The sequence below is a fragment of the Crassostrea angulata genome, chromosome 7 (genome assembly GCF_025612915.1).
Source record: "Crassostrea angulata isolate pt1a10 chromosome 7, ASM2561291v2, whole genome shotgun sequence".
Lineage (NCBI taxonomy): Eukaryota > Metazoa > Mollusca > Bivalvia > Ostreida > Ostreidae > Magallana > Magallana angulata.
Window position 1 is genome coordinate 17,051,335 of NC_069117.1, and position 22,008 is coordinate 17,073,342.

The following is a 22,008-nucleotide window of genomic DNA, read 5'->3' on the forward strand; positions in this document are numbered from 1 at the left end:
TTATGATGAGTTATTGTATTAAAAAAGCACCACTACCTATTTTATAAGAAAATATACCAATTTTTGTTTTTAAAGCAGCAGAAAACATAATTCAAATACTTTCTATTCTAAGTCTAATATCATTTGATATGACTATTAGTACAGAAATTCAAATTATTGGTATCATTCTATATAAAAGAAAAAAATGTCAGCTCGACGCCTTTGTGGCCGTTCCGGCCTTTGATTTAATTTATAAGTGTGGTTATTTTACTGTTACCGATGATTAATTATTGTATTGTACATCGCTGTATAATTTAAAACGTGTTCGTTTGGGGTCGGAGGAAGGGGGAGTGGCTTAACGCAACAACAAGCCCCCTAAAATAAAACGACCCGAAAATTATTTATTAGAGAATCAGCAAACAATCATGGTATAAAAATTTTATAAAAGCGTAAATACTGTGTAATCAATTTAAATTCGAGTATAATACTTTCCGCACAGAACTACAACGTAGGACGTAAATCTTACGGGAGATACCAACCCATCATTCAGAAAAATGTCCACCATTGTAAAGGTTTAAAACCCGTTATTTTGAAACATAAAGTAATTTTTGCAACTGCAAGTTGAAATTATTTACTACTACTTGGCCTGATGCATTCAAAATTGTCACATATTGATGAACAAATTATGTTAGCTCACACGTTAGTAAACCAATTACCAATAAATGCTTAGTAGTTTCTTTGCGTATACATTATTTGCCATTCGATTATATTCAATAATATTACTAGGAAAAGAACTGTAAATGTATTAGTGCAGACATTATAATATAATAGGAGCAGAAAAATAATTCAATCGGGTTCGGTATTCACTGGCATAGCAACGCTGTCAACACCAAGAACTTGAAGAAGGAGCCGTTGCGTTGAAAGATGGACCAAACTAAAAGGCCGCTTCTTATTCCTCCGGAATTCAGTACATACGCCGAGGAACATGGAATTTTCGATATGTACAAGGTCTGTAGGTCACATTCTCTGTCACAACTAAAATCTGTAAAAACGACGTGCACACAAATCAAACAAGCACCGACCGCGCACCTAGGCCTAGCGTGTTGCAAGTGCTTTATTATATCACACAAATCATCGTACCAGTATTTATTGTGTACAAATGTTTTGAGCTAAATGCAAATATTCCATCTATTGTTTTGATTTTACAGTATAGATTGTATGTATTATATATATACATCATAAATCTTTATGTAATATAATTTTGGTGCAGTTTATCACTATAGCTTCATATGAGTATGTATATAATTATAAATTGACTAATCATTACATGTAAAGTAGCTTCCTATCATATCGCGGGTTCTATGGCATCGCAGTATTTCTGTTTACGAATAGTAGCACGTACGCGCTGAAATTGAGGGATATTTTTAGACATAGTAAACAGAGGCACGCTGAACACCACTGAGGTATATGATAGAGGAATCCCCTAATAACATTAGTTTTTGGTTATATTTCAGTATTGATAGATTTTTTCACAAAATGATTTAACTACTGCGATATCATAAGACGGGCTCATATACTTGTATATGCACTGCCTTCTTGAAAGCAGTGTATTTATTTAATAATTATATATAATAATGAAAAGTGACTAAAACTTTTACACAAATGTTGAACATATACATGTTTATTAAAACTCAAAGTATGATTGATTTATAGAGGTTGATGGAGCAATTGATTGTAAACAAACCAAGTGACCCTTTGGCATTTCTTGTGGAACAGCTGAAAAAAGAAAATGACGATGGTAAGTACTGTATATTTCAATAACAAACACAAAAGTATTTGCATATGTGCTCTTAAATTAATTCCCTTTAGTGGAATGCTATTGTCAATAAACATAGAACAATGGAAGTCAGGTAATTCATGTATAAGTATAGGGGTGGAGAAAATGCTAATTATATAAAGCAGGAGAAAACTCCCTGATATTGTCACTGCTACATTCATGCAGCTGTATGGATGATGTGCTATAATATAAGTATAGAATTGTGTTTCTGCAAATGATTTAAAAGTACATTGGATGCTTTTCTCTCCAGTACCACAGGTCATTATCCTGGGACCCCCGGCCTCAGGGAAGAAGAGCATCAGTAAACTGTGTGCCAACAAGCTGCGCACTGCGCACCTGACCACAGAAAACCTGATTCAGGAGTCGGAGACTGACATCAAGATGAAAGTCATGGACCTAATCAAGAAAAAAGAGGTACCGTAGAAATGGATACTTCAATAATTTTGTATATGTAATACACGCATTTTCATAGAAATTGCACAAAAATTCTTTTCTATAATATGTGCTTATTATAGTTTAAATTCCTTACATATACCAGCCGGTACATAAATTTCATGTTTTAATGATCTATATAAGAAAAATCAATACAATGTATAAGATTTTATTATTTTGTACAGATTCCGAAATATGATTTATTCACAATATTGTTTATATTGATATAAATTTCTGATATGTTCATCTAGACATGTATGGTATGTATTGCAGACTGTGCCAACAGAAATATGGGTGCAAATCTTGACAGAGAGACTGAAGTTGATGGACTGTGTTAAAAAAGGATATGTGTTGGAGGGGTTCCCCCAGACCAGAGAACAAGCACTTGCATTACAATCAGTGGGAATCCACCCAAAACATTGTGGTAGGGAGAATGTTTTTGCAATGATCAAATCAAGTTTGAATTACCAATATTTAAATATCTGCTGAAAATTTTGTCAAATGTCAATCTGGTATGATTATATGAGAACTGTAAATGCATATATTATTGGTATTAATGAAAACATATTTTGTTTCTAGTTATACTTGATGCACCAGACACAGTTCTTATTGAAAGGGCTCAAGGAAGAAGGGTGGATCCGAAAACTGGAGGTGAGTTTCAATTGGAAGCTATTCTTTTCACATATTGGATCAATGCATATGCATTGCACTTAAAATTTGAAAAACATCTTTTCCTTATGTCAGAGTCTTTTCATAATTTTACAGCAGATAATGGCTTAAGAGCATACACCTATAATATACACAGTTTAATATTTTACTAATTGGACTTAATTCATACAACTTGCTTGTAAACAAAGTGGAAGTGAATGTACATGCACAGAAATTTTTTGGGTAATTGATGGAATATAAAAACAGTATGATTTTTGACTGTAAAATCCACATTCTTTTCAGACATTTACCACACAACTTTTGACTGGCCTCCAAATGCTGAGATCCAGACGCGTCTGGAGGAGACTCCAGGTTACACGGAGGAAGACATGGTCAACAAACTGATTGAATACCACAGACATATTGACGAAATTGAAGAGTGCTACAGAAAGGTCATCAAGAAGGTCAATGCTGATCAGCCAAAGGCAGATGTTTTCTCACAAGGTAATATTAATAAACAAAATTGAGAAGAATTTTAGTCAGTATTTTGTAAGATGTATTGTTGACTATCCCGGTAGATTTTTTATTTCACATTTTCATCCTTTTCCATAGTGTACTCCTATCTGTGTGGCCAGCCCAGGTCCAATGCTCCCCATACCCCCAGGATTGTACTTCTTGGACCCACAGGCTCAGGGAAAGGTGTACAGGCCGCTCTTCTGGCTAACAAGTACAACATTGTCAACGGTATGGAGTCCATATTTATATACTGTGTATTATTGTAGAAGAATGAATGTGCAAGATTTTCCCAAAAGTGTACAGATTACTGGAAACAGTGAACGTTTGTGAAGGTTTTTCGTCATGAATACAAGCAACCTTCAGTTGCATTAAAAACTGTGTAAACGCATTTGCTCCCAGTTTTGAAAAATCAAGACAGCAATAATAATTTTAAAGTTTTTATATATTCAAATATATATTTGCACCCATTAAATATGATTCCCCCTATTTATTACTGAAATTGATTTTATTTACATAGCTCTAGAAACTGACAGGACTGAAATCTACATGATCCAGTTCTAATCAGTTTATTGATTGGTCGAAACCTTCAGCAACCTAAGAAAAATCACAGACTATATACTTGTAGACTGATTTTCAATGCGTTGTTTTACTTTGTTACAGTCTCCTCTGGTTCGTTAGTGAAACAATCCATCGCTGATGAAACAAAGGCAGGACAAGCTGCTAAGGCTTACATTGAGAAATCTATGATGGGTAAGGTTTCTGAATCAGTTATAGGCATAAACATACCTCTGTATTAATCATGTTTTTTTTACATGAATTTAATGCCATCCCATGTAGCCCATATGGATCCAAATGTTGTGCATAGCTAAATGTTGTTCAGCATGATATTTAGCTTTGTAGGTACCCATGTACATATCATATTATAAAACTGTTATCTCCTGACTTTAGTAATACATGTTCTGTGTTGACTTAACTAAAAGTGTTAATGTTTGATGTTTACATTAATCTCAAACCTTCAATAGTGAATACCCCAATGTACAGTAATAAATACTGATATTCATGTAGAATATTCAATGATAGCACATTGAGATTGCTATAAATATAGCTTATAAGTCAAATTTTGTAACAGTGTTGTAGATCGATACTCTGTTGTCTGAAGAATTTCATGCTCCCAACCATATCATTTATTCCATCAGTTAATTCATGAACCTTATATTCTCACATTTTTTTTTTATTACTATGCACAAATGTGTTTTTCAAAGGCGTGTTTGGAAATGAACAGGTGGTTAAATGTAAGTAATTAGACAAGGCAACTCCTGAGTGAGTTCCGCTTTCTTAGATGACATCAACATCAGTAACTCTATACTCAGTAACCCCTCTAACCTAGCGGACTGTTTCAGAGAACATACATTTTATATACAAAATATTGTATTCTACAGTCTTAAACCTCACAAAAGATTGTAACAATTGTGCATGAGAATCAAATGTTCTGACAATTTTTTAGAAAGAAAAGACCATTAAACCAAAGGCAAAAAAAAAACGCCTTGGTCAACATGTTTAGTTGAAATCAAAAATATTAGACACTATTTTAGAATTAATTATTTTATTAGAAGAGATTAGAAAAGAAATGCCAAATAATGTATAAATTTATTAAAATGCATGCAAGTTTAATTCACAATTATATTTATAATCAAATTAATCATATTTAGAGATTAATTGCACATATTCTAACAGTATAAATGTACATATATGTACCGGTATTTATAAACATTCAAAAACCTGCAAACCCACATATTGAATTGCAGTTGTAAGGTAGATTTAGACTCTAGTGTTTCCCTAGCATTTTATTTACCCGCAGTGATTGTGTTTAAAGGGAGTGAACTTTGTTTATTTTGTTTGTCATCTTCCTCTTGTGAGCAGAGTGTTAATTTAAAACTTGTGTTTTATTTTATTTGCAAACCTTTGAATCTTTAAACTGTCTTTCAGCTTTTTCTATAATTAAATCTATTACATTGCTTGACCCTGCATTGGAAAATGTTTCTCTCATGCAGCTTTAAATGAAATATAAGTCTTATACATATCCAATCAGCTCTTTCCTCTATTTCCAATTTAGAAGTGACTCAGTGATAGGCAATATAAATACCATAATTCCTGATCAAGCTATTGTTCTGTACATGCAATTAATTATTCTCCCCTCTTAATTTATTCATTCCAATAATGTAATAATAAGAAAACAATAACACTTTTTTTTATAAAAGCATTTTAATTATCTATAGTTTAAGAGAAAAATTTACAATCAGGATTTCATTTCCATTTGGTGAAAAAATTTCCCATCAAACTCTATAATACATTAGGCTTCAATAAAAGGTGAAGGGGGGATAACTTAATGGCACTGATACATTTAATATTTACCAGACTACCAATTAACTCAAACTTTGTTTTGCAATAACCTTTGATTTATTTTCCTGGTCAGTGCCTGACAACATTATCCTGGACATTATGAGGGAGCGCCTGGCTCAGTTGGACTGTGTCAGTAGAGGGTGGGTCCTCCATGGCTACCCACGTACCAGAGAACAAGCGGAGGCCCTCGCTAAAGACGGCTTTGTCCCCAACAGGTAATACTGATGGCTCCTCTACAGACATGTCTAAATCTTTATCATTATATCAGTCTCTTGTAATTTCATTATTTTAAGGCCTATTTTGGCTGCTCTATTTGAAATCATGAATAAATCATTCAGTGAAAATTTTTCGGGTTTACCGTATTTACAAATTTACACTAACATCACAATTTTTGCAGAATCTTCTTCTTGGACGTTCCAAATGATTCTGTGATTGAGCGGTTAACATTACGAGCCACTGATCCAATCACAGGCGAGCGATATCACATGCTATACAACCCCCCACGGACTCAAGAAATCAAAGAGAGGCTTCAGAAGCACCCCAAGGACAGCGAGGACGCGGTCCGCCGAAGGCTAGCCGAATATTCTGCATATGTAGAAGAACTTGCCGATTACTATACCGAGGGCCAACACGTAAACGCCGATCAAGATCCTCATACAGTGTTTGAATGTATTGAGAGCATGATCGTAAATCCACTGCCAAAACGGTTCTCTACGTAATCTAGATAGACTCATTAGACTGTACCCAAGTGACTTTTTTCGAAATTTGTAAAGATTGTTTTAATTATTTTATGAAGTTGATGTTATACATGTCCTTTTCATGTTAATATTTTGACATTTATTCTAATACATGTATTGCATACACATGAATGAAATTGCATTTTTATTTGTTATATGTTCCTTGCAATAATAATGTTGTACATTTATGCAAATATACTATGAAAGATTGATGCTTATAATTCATCATCAATTCACTATCAGTAAAGATATCGATACAAAGTGTAGTCCATAAATTAATTATTCCATTAAGATTTGTTTCAAACCTTATTAGAACTAAATGTACATATCTTTACCTTAGCACTCTCTGACATCAAGAAAATGAAACAGGGACTGTGAAATGCTAGTATATTTGGCTATTTCTGCATTATTCTGGATGAAAACTCTTAGAGAGTTCATTTCAAATGACTGGGACAAATGTTCAATTTCCTAAATGAAAGCTAGCAACTCAGATTGAAACATGAGGTTTCTTTTTAAAAGAAAGATATACATTGTATGCCTGTATCCAATATGTTTATTTGTCAAGTGGCAATACAAGGCCTTTCTGAGGATAAAACCTGAAGCCCTATTTACACACTCTGATTTTTAAATAAATTTTCTAATCCAGACTTGACAGATTGAATTTGTCTCATCATATCAAATTTCCCACACATTCTTCTTAAATATATCATACTCCATGACTGATTACTGTTTCCATGAGACCATGATTTTCCTGATATCACAATGTTACCCCACATAATGGCAATGTGATCATGGAATCATACAGAATCTTCACTGCCAATAGAGTTGAATATTTCCCAGTATACCGGTAGCTGTGGATTTGTTTACAGGTCATCAATTCCAACAATAACAGAGGGCTTTCAAATGCATATTCAGAAACATTGAATAAAATGTGATTCTTACGCCTGTTTCTCAACTGCATGTTGAGCTAGCTGCAATAATATAGCTCTATATAAAATTCAGGCTGACGGACCGAATTTCCTTTAGAGCTTCAGGTCTGCAGCCATTGTTGAGCAGCTTGTAAATGGAACAAAAATACATGTACAATGTACTAGTATAGAGACTTGTGTTTAACTACGGTAACAAAACCAAGGCTATGGTTTTCTAAAATCACTTCTACTGAGCTAACCAGTCCATATTCAAACATTTTAAACTTGTTAGGAAGATAAAGTCCACGTATTCCATGAGGAAAGTTTGTTCAAGTGAACAAAGGGATTGCATACCAGGTAAGTCATGCTAAGATAATTCATTGCAAACATTTTTTTTGCCTTGTAACAGGTTAGGAAGATATTAAACACAAAACTCTTTAATATCTACAAGTACTCTTATATATATATGCTAAACTAATAACAGAAAATAATAGGTAAAACGGACTTGTTTTTATTGATGTTTTCTGTGGCAGTTTATGACAATGTAAAACAAGACAACATTTACACTAGCATACTTCTCTACCATATTCACGGGCATTTACTAAATGATAAAGCTTAACAAAAGAGGGTCAACACTAATGGAAGATACAATAATTAGCACATTCAATATACATGTAGCATAGTACATGTAGTATGCTACACATGCACATAAACTGTCCTCATGCAAGACTAAAATTCTGGACAGCGGAAAAATAAATATCAATATAGTAGATTTGTTTTTGAGCCTCTTTCTGTGTGGAATCAATTTTGTCATCACTTCTGATTTCACATTTGAATGTTTAGTCATGTTTTACTGCTTGTACTAGTTACAGCATTTTTTGAAGATTTGAATCTATAACCACCGCGAAGCACCTCGGTATTCAGATTATTCCCGGCTTTAAATCTCTAAAATTCTAGAAAGCTGTCATGTGTTCATTTACACAAATACATATATTGTATGTGTGCATTACAATTAAATTCTATATTTACACGAGTTATAGTATAATGTTACACACAGTCTTGCTACTGCTCAGCAGAAAATCAGAAATTGCACAAATGTTCATGACTGTGCATGTTGGTGCATTTCATTCTCATTTCACTGTTAAAAATGTGAAAAACAAAAAATGATTCTTAAACTTTCAGTGCATTTTAACATCTATAAGCACCATTAACTACTACTTGTATCCCTGCTCATCTTTGGCAATAAATTCTGTTAAACATTTTACTAATTAATTTATATATCTGATAAACATACGAAAAATCAATAACAACCTTTATATACAAGTTAGATACATGTACTGGCAATTCTTTATTATACTGTAGCTTAGTTTTTCCCCAAGTTTTAATGACTAGTATAGTCTCTACTATTCAATAATTAAACATATATTTCATGGTATACGAAAACTCTAGCAATTGGGAAATTGAGAAATATATATTTTTAAATTGTAAAATCATAAGATATCAACAATTAAAGTCTATAGATAACCAAGAAATAATTTGATAAAATATACATGCTCTAACAAAAAACATATACACTGTATATGTTTTCTATATATATATATATACATATGGATAGAAATACCCCTCAGTTCATTTTTGACACATTAAAACTTGAAGAAACATATCTAATAATTAATTGAAATTTTTTAATAGTGAATTCATTTAACCAATACCCAACCTGCAATATCAAGTATCATTCAACAAAACCAAACCACATAAATAACACATTACAAACAATGAAACATACAATGCAGTTGTAATACATGTGTACATGGGTAGCTTTCTTCTTCCTTCTGAACAAAAGAAATCTTACATGCATACGGAAAATATTTGCCTTAGAGCCAATTTTCTACTCCAAGTTCAAAATATATATACCTAAAATTTAACAAATTTAGACTACCATTTCTTTTTGTGTTCATCCATACTAACACCACCGGGTCCATAAGCTACAACAAGCAACAACCCGCCAATGACAGAGAGGGTCTGGAAAAAGTCATACTTCAGGAAATCTCTCATCGGCTTGTATGCTGGGATACTCCAGAAGGCGTTGAAGTACACATTGAGAAGGGATAACCAAACGACAAGTACTAATGCTGATAACTTTGTTTTGTATCCAATGGCGATAAGAATAATAAGTGCTGTGCCCACCAAATTCTGGACCATCTGGAAAAAGTCCATTTCAAATCTAAGCAGGGTGAGAAACATCAAAACCAGAAGAATTCGGCCGCTCAACTGCATGTACTGTTTGGGGTTGTTCTCTCCAAGGGAGGGAAGTCCGGCAAATAAACTCTTTCCTTCTGCTCTATCCTCTGCCAAAAGCAGCAATACGCCACCAGCTAATGCCAAATTTCTGTGGAAAAGGTCTAGTATTAAGATCAAGATATTCATACAATATCATTTTAGAAATTATACACCAGTATTATGCATAACAGTCAAAATATTTGGAATAACAGGCGGAAACTTATATAGCTCATGCAATATCTACTAAATAATTCAGTATTGTTCATATCATTAAATAACTGTGGAACCATTAGAATTTGTGGTTGCTTGCTCAATTTTCTATGATTTTGTGGGTTTCTTTACCAATGAATTTACATCATCAACGAATTATGAATTTCAGTATCAATTTGTAACTCATAAATCACAAGTAATTTAAAAACTTTACATCCTCATAAACCTAGGATAAATTGACCATCCATGAAATTGGTCCCCTACAAAATTTATTGATTCCACATCGAAAGTTAGGGTTCTCCATCATTTAAAATTTTACAAAGAAACTAAATGCAGTGTCATATTCACAGACAAAACATATTTTTACAAAATTATTCTCCATGTTGCATGTACTTCTCATTCATTTCTTAACGAATAACTACCCTAACTTCTTGCAGCCTTTTTTTATGGGAACAGATCTTGATGAATTTTGCAGAGAAATTTTACGTTAGCATAAAACATTTAAGCATTTAAAAGAATTTGATATTCCTGTTAGATTCAAGTTGGATGTCTTTAAAACATTGTACAGTATAAATCAAGTGACTTTTACCTTAAGAGAAACTTCACATCCCATAAAATGCTGTATGCAACTGTCTGAAAATTAAAATTGTACACGTCATCAATTTCGTACAACATTCTGTTGAAGAAATATGAAATATTACTCCCATAATGTCCATCATGGTGTGTATGACTTGAGGTCAAAAATATTTATGACTTTTGCTGTCAACACTGAACAGCATCTGTTCAGTTCATTATTTGAACATCTGTTTGTTCACATTTCCCTTGTTTGATAATGAGCCTGTACATACAAAGTTTTTAACTCAATTTACACAAAAGAATTTGTGTTAGATAAAGTGCTCAACCATATTAAAGTACATGATAAGAATATTGAAGTACATGATAAGACTATTTGAAGAGTCTTTAAAATTGCTAAGCGTACTTACTTGTAAAACTATGATTCCAACCAAGACTCCACATGCAATGGTAACTTTAAATCTGCTAAGAACCATCACACAGCCTCCTAACTGACCAATCAGATTGACAATTACAAACAGGGTGGCAAGGAAATAGCCACACCCCCAGGTGTGGTTCATATAGTCTCGCTGCTCCCCCCACTGATTCCACATTCGGAGTCCATCTTCCAAAAAGGTGCTGATCAGACAGAATCTAGCTACATGTGGCAGAACATGCTTGCTTTTTCGAAGAACCTATGAGAAACATGAAGAATGGTGTTTTTAATTTATTCATTAATTGACCTTTATATGCAAATAAATCTGCTCATACTTTTGTTGATATTTGTCAAGCGAGTAATTTTCAATTTGTTGGATTTCTGTCTTGTTGTTTACTTATTTTAAAAATTTGTTTATGATATAAGTACTTTACAGTGGATTTTAATATTACTGTACATAATTCGTTTAAATTGCACAGTAATTGCCTTATACTTAGCAAATTATGATGTTTTCACATTACCTAACTGAGACAAGTATCACTATGTATATTACCTTCTCAGAATAATATTTGATAAACAAAATCTTTACTGAATTTCACTGTTCCTGTTTCATGTCACTCATACGAAATCAACACCGTTACATATGACAAAAGGATCAGTTACAGATGTTAATTTCATCACATATGATAACCTGTATACATGTTCTACAGTTTATTTTTGTTGGTTTAGAAACAAATGGAGTAAACAATAGCATAAAATACAATACCTGGTCTGCTATATCCTCCGCTTTATCGATAAGTTCATTTCTTTGTGCCATTGTCGGTATTTAATCTTGGTAATGTGTGTTCTGCTCTCACAGGCCACGTACCCCCATGAGAAACCGGAAATGTAAAAATGTAAAGTGTGAACCAAAAGTTGAAAAATCCTGTGACGTGTACAGATTTTATATACATTGAAATTTGTCAAATCATATGACTGTTATACCAATTAAAAATGTATAACAATTATTAGTGAAATTTTAAATCTCAAAATTATATTTTAAGCCAACAGAGCAGCCAAATCGAGCTTAAATGCAATATTTATAAGGAGTAAGTAAAATTGACAGAACAGCCGCCACGTTAATCCAGGGGATTTCGAACCCGAGCACTTGAACTGCTGATGCTTTTTGTTTTTTTACGAAAATTGTTTTATTTGTTTATACATACATGTCGGAATTACTTGATGAAATGGACGTTAGTCCTTACAAAATTTACAAAAAATAATTAGAATGTTTTTTTTTTTTGTTTATTTTACAGATCTTTTAAGCTTTCAAATCCAAAAAGTTGTGAAACTTGCATATTCCCTGAAACCATTGCCTTTATATAAGATAAGAATAACTTCAGAAATGATTGAAAATATCATGGATTTGATTGCCTTGATACTATCAAAAATAAGGGGATAACTATATATACTGTATAATTTTTTTTAAATATATCAATCATGTACATGAAATAAATTTTTTAAACATGTAATAAATCTGAAAATTTTACCTATTGATTACAATTTTTTGTTCTATATTAAAAATGAACGTGTAATCTGTTAGCAGTTAATCATGTTCTTTGAGAAACTCACCATTGCCTAAAAGATAATAGTAATAATGATAATTTAAAAAAAAAAAAAAAAAAAACAAAAAAAAAAAAACCCTCAAAAACCCTATTACACAAGAAACCTAACATGATGAATTGTCATATTATGTAATGCACTTATAAGTAACTCATCATTAAATTTTAAAACACAAATTTTATCATCATTTATATTATTCTGCACGATCTATCTGTTCACATCTGATTTAATTGTATACTATTTTTGATTTTTGTTTGTTTGATTTGTGGTTTTTTTTTTCATTTTGTTTGTTTGGGGTTTTTTCGTTATACTTTTTTTACGATATCAAATTGCGTAGAAATGAAAGTCGTGAAAGGGATGTTAAAATATGTTTGTACGAATTTATTGCAAAATAAATGTAAATAAATAGCTACCACAGCTGCTTAAATTTGTAAAATAGACAATTTTGTAATAACAACGCAGTTCTTTCAACATTTAGAATTTGCTTCTTTTGCTTCATCAAGATCACTTATTAATCTCCAATAGTCATACATTAATTATTTTAAGCTAGCTATCTTATTTATAAGCTAGCTATCTTATTCATTATTATAATAGATTATCCTCTGACATTGTTCGTGCATGGTTGACAATATCCATGTATTTGTGAATGACATTGCCGTTCAGAATATATCTCTTTTTATGAAATAAAATTAATTGAGTAAATGTTTTATATAAATTTCACCATCTAAAAAATGATGATCGGAACTTTTTACAAAAGACAGGGCAAAAAATAAAAGCAAAATATTATTTTTTCCAAGTTGCAATTTTTTCGTTTCAATTTTATACACTTACCCCCCAAAAAATACATTTTGAAATAAGAAGATCATATTAGAGAAAATTTCCAAAGGCTTAACCGGGAATCTGAACCGGAATTAAAATATCCGTCTATTCGAAGTCTTGCATTTATGCTCATTCAAAATGGCAGCTTCCATAGACTTGAATGTTGCAAAGAAAAATTTACAGGACTGTTTAGGCGATAAAATGAAACTGTATGTAATGTTTACTTATTTCAATATCTTATGTGATTAAACATATACACAGCCAAATAAAGATTGTTGCAATCAAATGTTCAATAAGTTTGAAAATAGCTTTTGAAGTGGAACAAGTAGAAGAAATGTTGTAAACATTCCATGTTTTGTTGACAATTAATACTCTTAGTCGTTTCCATTTGCCTTTAATAATAGCTATCATCATACACTCTCAATATTTATCCACGTTGAATTGCTTATTTATGAAATTGAAGCTAAATCTAAAGTGTGATGTATTTATCAATTCTGCTCTCTTACCTGTTTAATTTGTCATCCTTTATGTTTGACCGACAGTGATTATGTTAGAGGATTCACATCAAGTATATATTTTGTCTCTGAATTTTTGTTTTGCCATCAACCAATTTTAGTTACCACTTAACTTTATCCCAATATACAAATGTATCTTAGTTATGTAAATAAAATGCTTGGAAAGTATGTATAAATGACTATATTAAGGAAACAGTGCAGAATTTTACTGTTGTAATTGAGGCTATATTGACTGTGGATATCCACATGTTTACTGCAGTTGTAGAGCTCCTGACAAATTTAACAGTGGCACTATGTTTGATTTCAAGTCCAGCCACTAACTTTTCCACTCCTGTTACATTTATGGTTTTTGCAAGCCCATAGAATAACACTTGAATGTCCTGCCTAGGGTATAGAATTTGGATTGTGTTGTCTTGAGGGTTGAAAGCGTTTGAGGAGTGAGATTTGTGGTAGATAAGGCCATATTGATTGTGAATACTGTATATAGGGTTATTTTTGCCCCGTGTTATTTGTGTTCTTCTTCACTTGCAAATGGTTTTACAGGGATGTCTCTAAAAATTGAAGTAGAAGGAGGAAATGAAAAAGTAGAAGGGAGGTCTGGGGGTTTTGCTTATAGCTACATTGTGTTTGAAATGCAAAAATAGCCGGGTAATTAAGGCATTATAGGCGGGGGAATTCCCCGCCTCCCGGGTCTTAGAGACAACCCTGGTTTCACCCTGTCTTGAATTCGCCCATACATAGGTTTGTTTAAAGAGAGACATTTGCCCAGTCTTAAATTCGCCCACTGACATCGAGGGCGAAAGGGAGACGAAAATAAAACAGGGTGAATATTTCCCTGTATACAGTATTTGTCTGAATTGCAAAATCAATCGAGCTCCTCATTAGAATTAAAGGAGTCCTTGGTTCAAATTTGGGCCATCTCAAATTTTTCTTTTTGTATTGCAGTATATTGACTGCTGAATTTTTAGGATTACTTATCTATTTTTATGTATCACATTTGAACCTGAAGCAGAGAAACCATTATACAGAGATTAATATTTATCAATAATTAATATACCGGTATATTACTGGTAGTTTAATCTTAGAAATATATGAGGTCTCTATGTGGTTCTAAACACTTCCTTTTAGTAATGAACTATAATTTAAAACAGGTGTAACAAAATTGTTGGAATTTTCTTTATTAAAAAAATTCAAACGTTATTCAGTCTTTTAGACCAATTTACAAACCTTTTACCCTGATCAATTGATCAGCTACATATCATATTGGTTTCTTTGAATGGATTTAAGCTAACTACTTTATCAGCATTATCTGAGGTAGTCTACATTATATTCTTCAATGAATGTATTGATTTTATTCGTCTATTTGACTTCAAAGTAAGGACAAATACATGTTCTACCAATTAGGTATGTCTGCTAGTATCACAAAAGTTCTCTTTTTCTTTGTAGGTATTTACAGAACTTAAAATCTTGGTTCAAACAAAAGGTATTACTGTAAAGCAAGCCCTAATTTCCTATCAATTTCGTTTAATTCTAAGTACACATACTTATATCTATAGACAAAAGAAAGTAAAGCATCTATTGTTTTATTAGATTACTAAGGAAGAATTTGACATTGAAGCCAGAAAACTTATACCAGAAAGTTCAGGTAAATGGATACCATTTCCACCCAAAGAATGATTTAATTTAAACCTGTTTTGTATATATCTATACACTTATATTGATATAACCATATACCAGATACTGAAACTAACAAACGAGCATAATAGTTTTCACTCTGTAAAAGCTTTTGCAATTTTCCGAATTTCAGTCAACTTAGAAATGAAAGTTTCTATGAACTTATTTGAATGATTTGATTTTTTAAAACAAGTTAAACTATCTTTTGAATTTGATTTCAGTTAATCTACACAATGAATTCCTTTTGGCAATCATATCCAGATGTCAGACACTTAGCTCTTCATTGGGTATGTATTAATACTGCTCATTACTCCACTATCAAAGAACATTGCATAATTTGCATTATTTTACATATAAAATCTGGGACAAAAAAGTTAGATTGCACATAAAATATATATACATATAAAAGTAGGTGTAACGCAGATTAATTTTGAATTTGAAATTTTGAATTTGACTAGTACATAAAATGACTTATTATTGCTATGAGTGTAAAATCTAGCGGGTAACAAATTAAAGAACCCAGACAATTCTTTCTATGTTATACCATACTGTCATTTAACAGTGCCCAGAGAAAACAGTATTACTGGCAAGTCATCCGAACTCTCCAAGAACTCAAAGCCAGGAGAACTGGCTAAACATGTCAAGTCTAAACTGAACAAACTCAGGAGGAAATCACAAGCATCCAAAGGACCCCAGGTGAGAATCATATATACATTCTTTTACCCATAGTAACCATCACCAATATTTAATGGGTATAATTCACACAACTAATTGATTGTGTCACCTGAAATGTAGAAGTTTATTTTGATTTTGGGAGTTGAGCTTGTACATGTATTCAGTCTCTGTTTGCTGTAATGCGAACAATGTGCAATGATATTTTAGGTTTTCATTGCATATACAATGAGTTCACTTTTTTATGTGATCTGATGCACATTTGTATACATGTACTAAAAAGGGACTTTTATTGTGTGCAAAATTTTTTCGTGAGGTCCACGAGAGCCTCGTTGTCTCAATTTTTCTTGCTGTGAAACCAGTCCTTGTTGTTTGGTTGTTATAACAACACGGGTCTGGATAAGGCTTAGTCAAGAAAATTAGTCATCACAAACCAATTAATCCCCAGTTAATCATGAAGTCGCCGCAAATAAAAGTTGGTTTACAGTATCCTGTATACCGGTACACACCGAGCTTATAGATATAACCCTTACTTCACCGAAACAATAATACCTAGTCTAAAACATATAGACATATTCACTGATTCAATGAAAATAATAGCAAGCCACTACCCAATAAATATAGGTACCTTGAAACTTACAAAATATACAAAAAACTTAACGGCTGGAGAAAACAAATGCCCAAGCAGATTTACGGTATTTCTGGCTACCAGTTTACCAGACTAACCTCTGGAATTTGCCAATGTGTAGGACAATTTCAGCAATGTGACTGCACCGCCAGGACTCTCTTAAACTGACCAAAATAGTTACACTAAAAATAGCCTAATTACACTATATACTGTAAATTCCTTATTAAACGCAAGAAATGAATATTCGCGTAAAATCGCAAGAAGTCTGTCTCGCAAATTTTAAAATCTCGCTTTTAATTTTCGGACATATGTAAACATTATGACACTATGATAATATTTCGGCATTCGCAATTTTATGTTCTCGCGATTTGATGGAAAACCGTTGAATCGCGTAATTAAGTACTCGCATAAAATAAGGAATTTACAGTACACAAATTTAAAACTGATATAAGCTGAATTCAACTTCATCAAAGAATGCTCGAAAAGTTTTACACCAAGATGTACATTTTGTACTCTGCTTTTTTTTCCAGAGGTTCCTAGTAGCCAATCCACTAAGTAAATTCCCATTAGCCTCATTAAAAGGAGCAGAGGATGCAGGTACGGACATGAATATTTACTGTGGTGCATGAAATATTTATACGTTATAGACAATATAATTTATTTCGGTTGAACTCGGTGAATTAGAAAAAATTATTTTCTTTTGTGGAAACGCCAATAAGAGATAGGGGCGGGGCTTAAGGTTTTGTAGGCAAGTCGTGTTCGATATGTATTCATTCTGGCGTTCAAACTTTGCACGGGAAAGTTTAAAGTGTATGGTTGTGGTAATCAGTACTTGATAAGGTTCTTATTGAGTATACCGGTTTAATGGTAATGTGCTCTTGAGCATATATGACAAGCTGCTTGTCAAATGAAAACTTCAGAAGTTTTCAGATGTGGTTGATTGCAGAATATTGATGTTGAATATTGCAGATTGTGTGGGAGTGACTTTCTGTTATGCAAGAACGCAAATGCAAAAAATAAATATTGTATTTTATTTTTGGTGTTTATTGCTCTTTTAATTTCAAGTACAAAAGAAATTCATTTATGGTGTTATAAATAATTCTTGCATTAAATCACATAAAACTTTCATTTATTGAATGTCAAAGAAAGGTATCAATAAGCATGTGGTGATTTCCAGAGTTTGCGTCCCGTGACATGGTACTGCCGGACATTACGATGGTCCACGGGAGAATGCTGGTGTGTGCCTGGGAGGTGGGTCTGGAGGAGGTGACAGACTCATCTGTCAAACTGGTCATGCAGACCGTTGAGGTAAGACATTTTTGGATAAGACACAATTTAACTTCCGGTCAGCAACCAGCTGTTAAGTACCGGTATGTTAAGTAAGCTGAATGAGCGACAATAAAATTGTTGAGTTGCGACTCTAAAAACTAAGGAGCAAATTGAGGATCTGATTTTAATAAGATTGACCAGTACAGTGTATTGATATAGTCAGTGACAGCCTATTTATCAGCATCAAGGTATTAATTCTATTTGCAGAATGTTTTAAAGAATTTGCTGAGCCTTATATTGTCACAAAGAAATGGATACAAACTCCGTGAAAAGAAAATGAGATTTGCAATGGGGTCATCTACCAAGAATCCTTACCAAAGACAATCGTACATCAAACATGACAGCAGAACTGAAAGGTCAGATAATCATGCATTACACTCTTATAAATGCATAGTGTTCCTTTTTGATTTTGTTATTGCCAAATGAATAATTTTCATGTGAGTGAACTGAAATATAAACATTGAATTCATATATATTTTTTTTATTCCACAGTGAAGCAACAACCATAACTAGCAATGGGTCACATGTACCCTGCCTGAAGCACACTACTGAACTAGGGGAAGAGGAGGGTGTGTACCAGCTGGCCTTGTCTCAACCCGTCCCCCCCAATCCACCAGTCTCCATGTTTGACCTGTTTCATGCCTTACAAGTAAGTCGCTTAAAATATTTGAATCCACTCTTTACAAAAGCTATGTCCTTTGGTTGCCATTTTTGGGGAATAAACCATAGATTTCCTACAGTAGCCCTTGTAGTGTAGAGGTATGTAACTTTCATTTGATGTTAAAAAACAATTTCCTTCTTCTATTTTTTATTGCCCCAGTATTGGGCTACCCATACACTGAAGGAATATGACAATCTCAAAGAGATTTCATCACAGGATGCACAAATACTTGGTAGCACATAAAAAGGGGAATGTTGTTTTTCTTCCTTTTGACATTTGGGTTGATCCTGTAAAAATAGCCATTTCAATTCACATTTTGCATAGTGTTCATTGGTCTGTAATAGCAATCAAATAAGTTGCTTTAAATTCCTTGCAAATAACAATATCCTTACAAGTTGATAGCTGCCAACTTGGATTTAGGGATTGGTACCATAAAACTCTTCTAAGGCTGCCAAAAGTTAATTCTATGTTTAAAGTAACCCAGGTGTAGGATAAATTGGGTTTTGAAAAAAAACCAAATCCCTATTTTGATTTGATATTTTCCAGTTTGATTATACTAAATACTGTAATCTGTAGAAATTTGAAATCTTTAGAGCACATTATAGACTATAAATCAGATACTCAATGGGTTTATCAGCACATATCACAATAAAAGAGGTAAACTGTATGTAGTTTGAATACTCACTGTATTTGTATTAATGTAGATGAATGAAAATCATTTGTTCGAAAAAAATTTGTTTGTTTTAAATTTATTGCCCTGCCTTGTAGGTTTGTTATTTTGAAGTGATGTTAAAAGCAAAATTCATTTTGGGCTGCCTAATGATCTTGCTAAACATTTTATTACATTTACCAGTATTTATCAATACATGTAATAGTAGGCACGCAAACAGACTTTTTGGATCTTTACCCCAAAAATTATGCTAGAAAATCTTGGTGTGTATGTTTCCTAAATATTAATGATATCCCTTATATCGTTTCAATATCCATGTTCATATAACAATATTTGTTGATTTCTCTACAGAGCCATCCTAGTGTCCTCCCCTCCCACCCTGTATACGAGGCTGCTGTTCAGAGGGCCATCCATCAGCTGTTTCATCCCTCCCACGAAAACATCGACCAGGAAATGATTCACCTCCAGGAGCAGCAGCTGACCCACAGACTGGCCACCTCAAACAGATAGCAGTGACCAAACCTTAGGGATGGGGGGTCACAGCATGTCCAGTGCAGTGACATAACCTTAGGGATGGGGGGTCACAGCATGTCCAGTGCAGTGACATAACCTTAGGGATGGGGGGGTCACAGCATGTCCAGTGAAGAGCTTAGAAATTGCCATTATTTGATGAACATATTTTTACGACTGTAATGATATTTGCAAACTGAAAACAATGTTATTTGTTATTGAATATCTTGTTATGATCTGATTACATGTCCATCTGACTTTCATCATGTTCTTTATGCATATTGTCTTGTTTCATATACGTTGTTACTGTGAGAGGTTATGAGTTTTTGAATGCAGAGCTTTGTCAATTCAGGAAGGCACCAGATCTCATTGAAAGGTTGAAGGTGCCATTTTGTTTTTCACAAAGAGAAATCATTTGTACATGTACCTTTTTGTTCATAAGTGAGAAATTTGATAGTTTTATACACAATGTCTTGAAGAGTAGAGTAGTAGAGCAAAAGTATGCAATAAATAATCAAATAATAGTGAAGTATTATTATTTTTTATTAGGACCCTGCTCTGCACCAGCCGTAAAGTGATCATTCTGTCTGTTTGTGCATCCATCCATCCTTCCGTTCGTCTGTCCTTCCAAAATCGATTGTCCAGAGCATATTCATTTTCTCTCTCCCTAGCCCAATCTGGCTCATCCTTCTCCCACAGAGTGCCTTTTGGTAAAGGGTGTACAGTGACCTTGAACAATGTTTGTAGGTCTAAGGTTAAGGTCATATCAGAATTATATATAAAAACCTTGTCTGGGGCATATCTTCTCTCTGTTTAGTCCAATCTGGCTCATACTTCACTTATAGAGTGTTTATGGTCAAAGGATAAGCAGTGACCTGAATGAAGTTTGTAGGTCAAGGGTCAAGGCCATATTGGTTGAAGCAAAAATCCTTTCTCAGAGCATATATACTTTCCACTTATCCCTATTTGGCTCATACTTCAAATAACAGAGCTTTTGAGTAAAGGGTGTGTAGTGACCTTGAACCAATTTTCAAGGTCAATTGTGAAGGTCAATGCAGATTTATATGAAAAATCCTTATCCGGAGCATACTTTCCCTCCCTTTGTTCCAATCGGGCTCATACTTCACCCACATGGTGTTTTTGAGCAAAGGATATGTTGTGACCTTGAATGATGTTTATAGGTCAAGTGTCAATGTCATATTGGATCACACAAAAATTCTTTTTATAAGAGCATATATATAATCTTTATTTAGCTCTCTGGCTAGTAATTTACTTAAACAAAGCTTTTTGGTTAATGGCTTGCAGTGACCTTGAACCAAGTCAATGTGAAGGTTATAGCAGATCTCTTTATAATCAGTTTTAGACCGTAGATTATTTCCCGTTTGCTCAATCTTGCTCGGATTGAACAAATATGCCTGTATGTAAGGGGTAATGAGATTGAATTAGAAGTTCTATGCCAGCTGGAAAATTTCTAAGTTACATATATAGGTCAAGGTCAAAGCAAAATTCTCTGAAATTCTTTTTATCTTATTGTCCATTATTAAAGCGGGATCCTTTGAGATAGTCACCATCTCCATATTGTCTTAATTAATTTAACATGAAGAAGAAGTAACTGGTATATACTGTATTAAAAGATGCAGATTATGTAACTGCTTATTTGTAATCATGAACAGATGTATATTGTATACATGTGTCATCTGTATCTCTGCAAATCAGCATCAAAACATTTAATAATGTGGTTACATTCTAATCATTTACAACTGATATGCTTGAAGGAAAGTATTTATATGCCATTTTCCCCTTGATATTTAGTTATTTATATGGATATTCACCATCAAGCAAATTGAATATTGCATAATATTTTGAACCCAGATACAATACTTCGTGGTATCAGAATATTACATGACACTGGCATCTCAAAGTTTAATAAGACCGAATTGTTAATTTATTTTTCTGTAGTCAGTAATCCTTCACCTTTTGACCTAAAATTCAT

General features: G+C 33.1%; 3 protein-coding genes across 5 annotated transcripts; 2 read left to right on the top strand and 1 right to left on the bottom strand.

The window, feature by feature from the left end:
* The first annotated feature begins 830 nt into the window (after positions 1–830).
* Positions 831–6,759, top strand: LOC128193033 (adenylate kinase 8-like). 2 transcript variants are annotated; one of them, XM_052866208.1, is made up of 11 exons: positions 831–987; positions 1,693–1,777; positions 2,067–2,230; positions 2,522–2,672; positions 2,828–2,899; positions 3,200–3,400; positions 3,509–3,640; positions 4,073–4,162; positions 4,675–4,704; positions 5,886–6,027; positions 6,210–6,759. In XM_052866208.1, the coding sequence occupies exons 1-11, from the start codon at positions 904–906 to the stop codon at positions 6,529–6,531; spliced, it is 1,473 nt and encodes a 490-aa protein (XP_052722168.1). In that variant the 5' UTR covers positions 831–903; the 3' UTR covers positions 6,532–6,759. The 2 variants fall into 2 exon arrangements, with proteins under 2 accessions (XP_052722168.1, XP_052722169.1); XM_052866209.1 differs by lacking the exon at positions 4,675–4,704.
* A 1,193-nt stretch (positions 6,760–7,952) lies between these two features.
* LOC128193034 (surfeit locus protein 4-like) lies at positions 7,953–11,925 on the bottom strand. The gene is made up of 4 exons (XM_052866211.1): positions 11,702–11,925; positions 10,931–11,194; positions 10,537–10,580; positions 7,953–9,846 (listed from the first exon to the last, which is right to left on the bottom strand). The coding sequence occupies exons 1-4, from the start codon at positions 11,750–11,752 to the stop codon at positions 9,393–9,395; spliced, it is 813 nt and encodes a 270-aa protein (XP_052722171.1). The 5' UTR covers positions 11,753–11,925; the 3' UTR covers positions 7,953–9,392.
* A 1,537-nt stretch (positions 11,926–13,462) lies between these two features.
* LOC128157380 (transcriptional adapter 1-like) lies at positions 13,463–20,539 on the top strand. 2 transcript variants are annotated; one of them, XM_052819897.1, is made up of 11 exons: positions 13,463–13,565; positions 15,318–15,354; positions 15,462–15,516; positions 15,767–15,832; positions 16,108–16,241; positions 17,376–17,442; positions 18,023–18,153; positions 18,382–18,530; positions 18,667–18,823; positions 19,857–20,036; positions 20,126–20,539. In XM_052819897.1, exons 1-10 carry the CDS (start codon positions 13,495–13,497, stop codon positions 20,013–20,015), a joined length of 1,026 nt encoding a protein of 341 aa, XP_052675857.1. In that variant the 5' UTR covers positions 13,463–13,494; the 3' UTR covers positions 20,016–20,036; positions 20,126–20,539. The 2 variants fall into 2 exon arrangements, with proteins under 2 accessions (XP_052675857.1, XP_052675856.1); XM_052819896.1 differs by having other exon boundaries at positions 19,857–20,539.
* Positions 20,540–22,008: the final 1,469 nt, after the last annotated feature.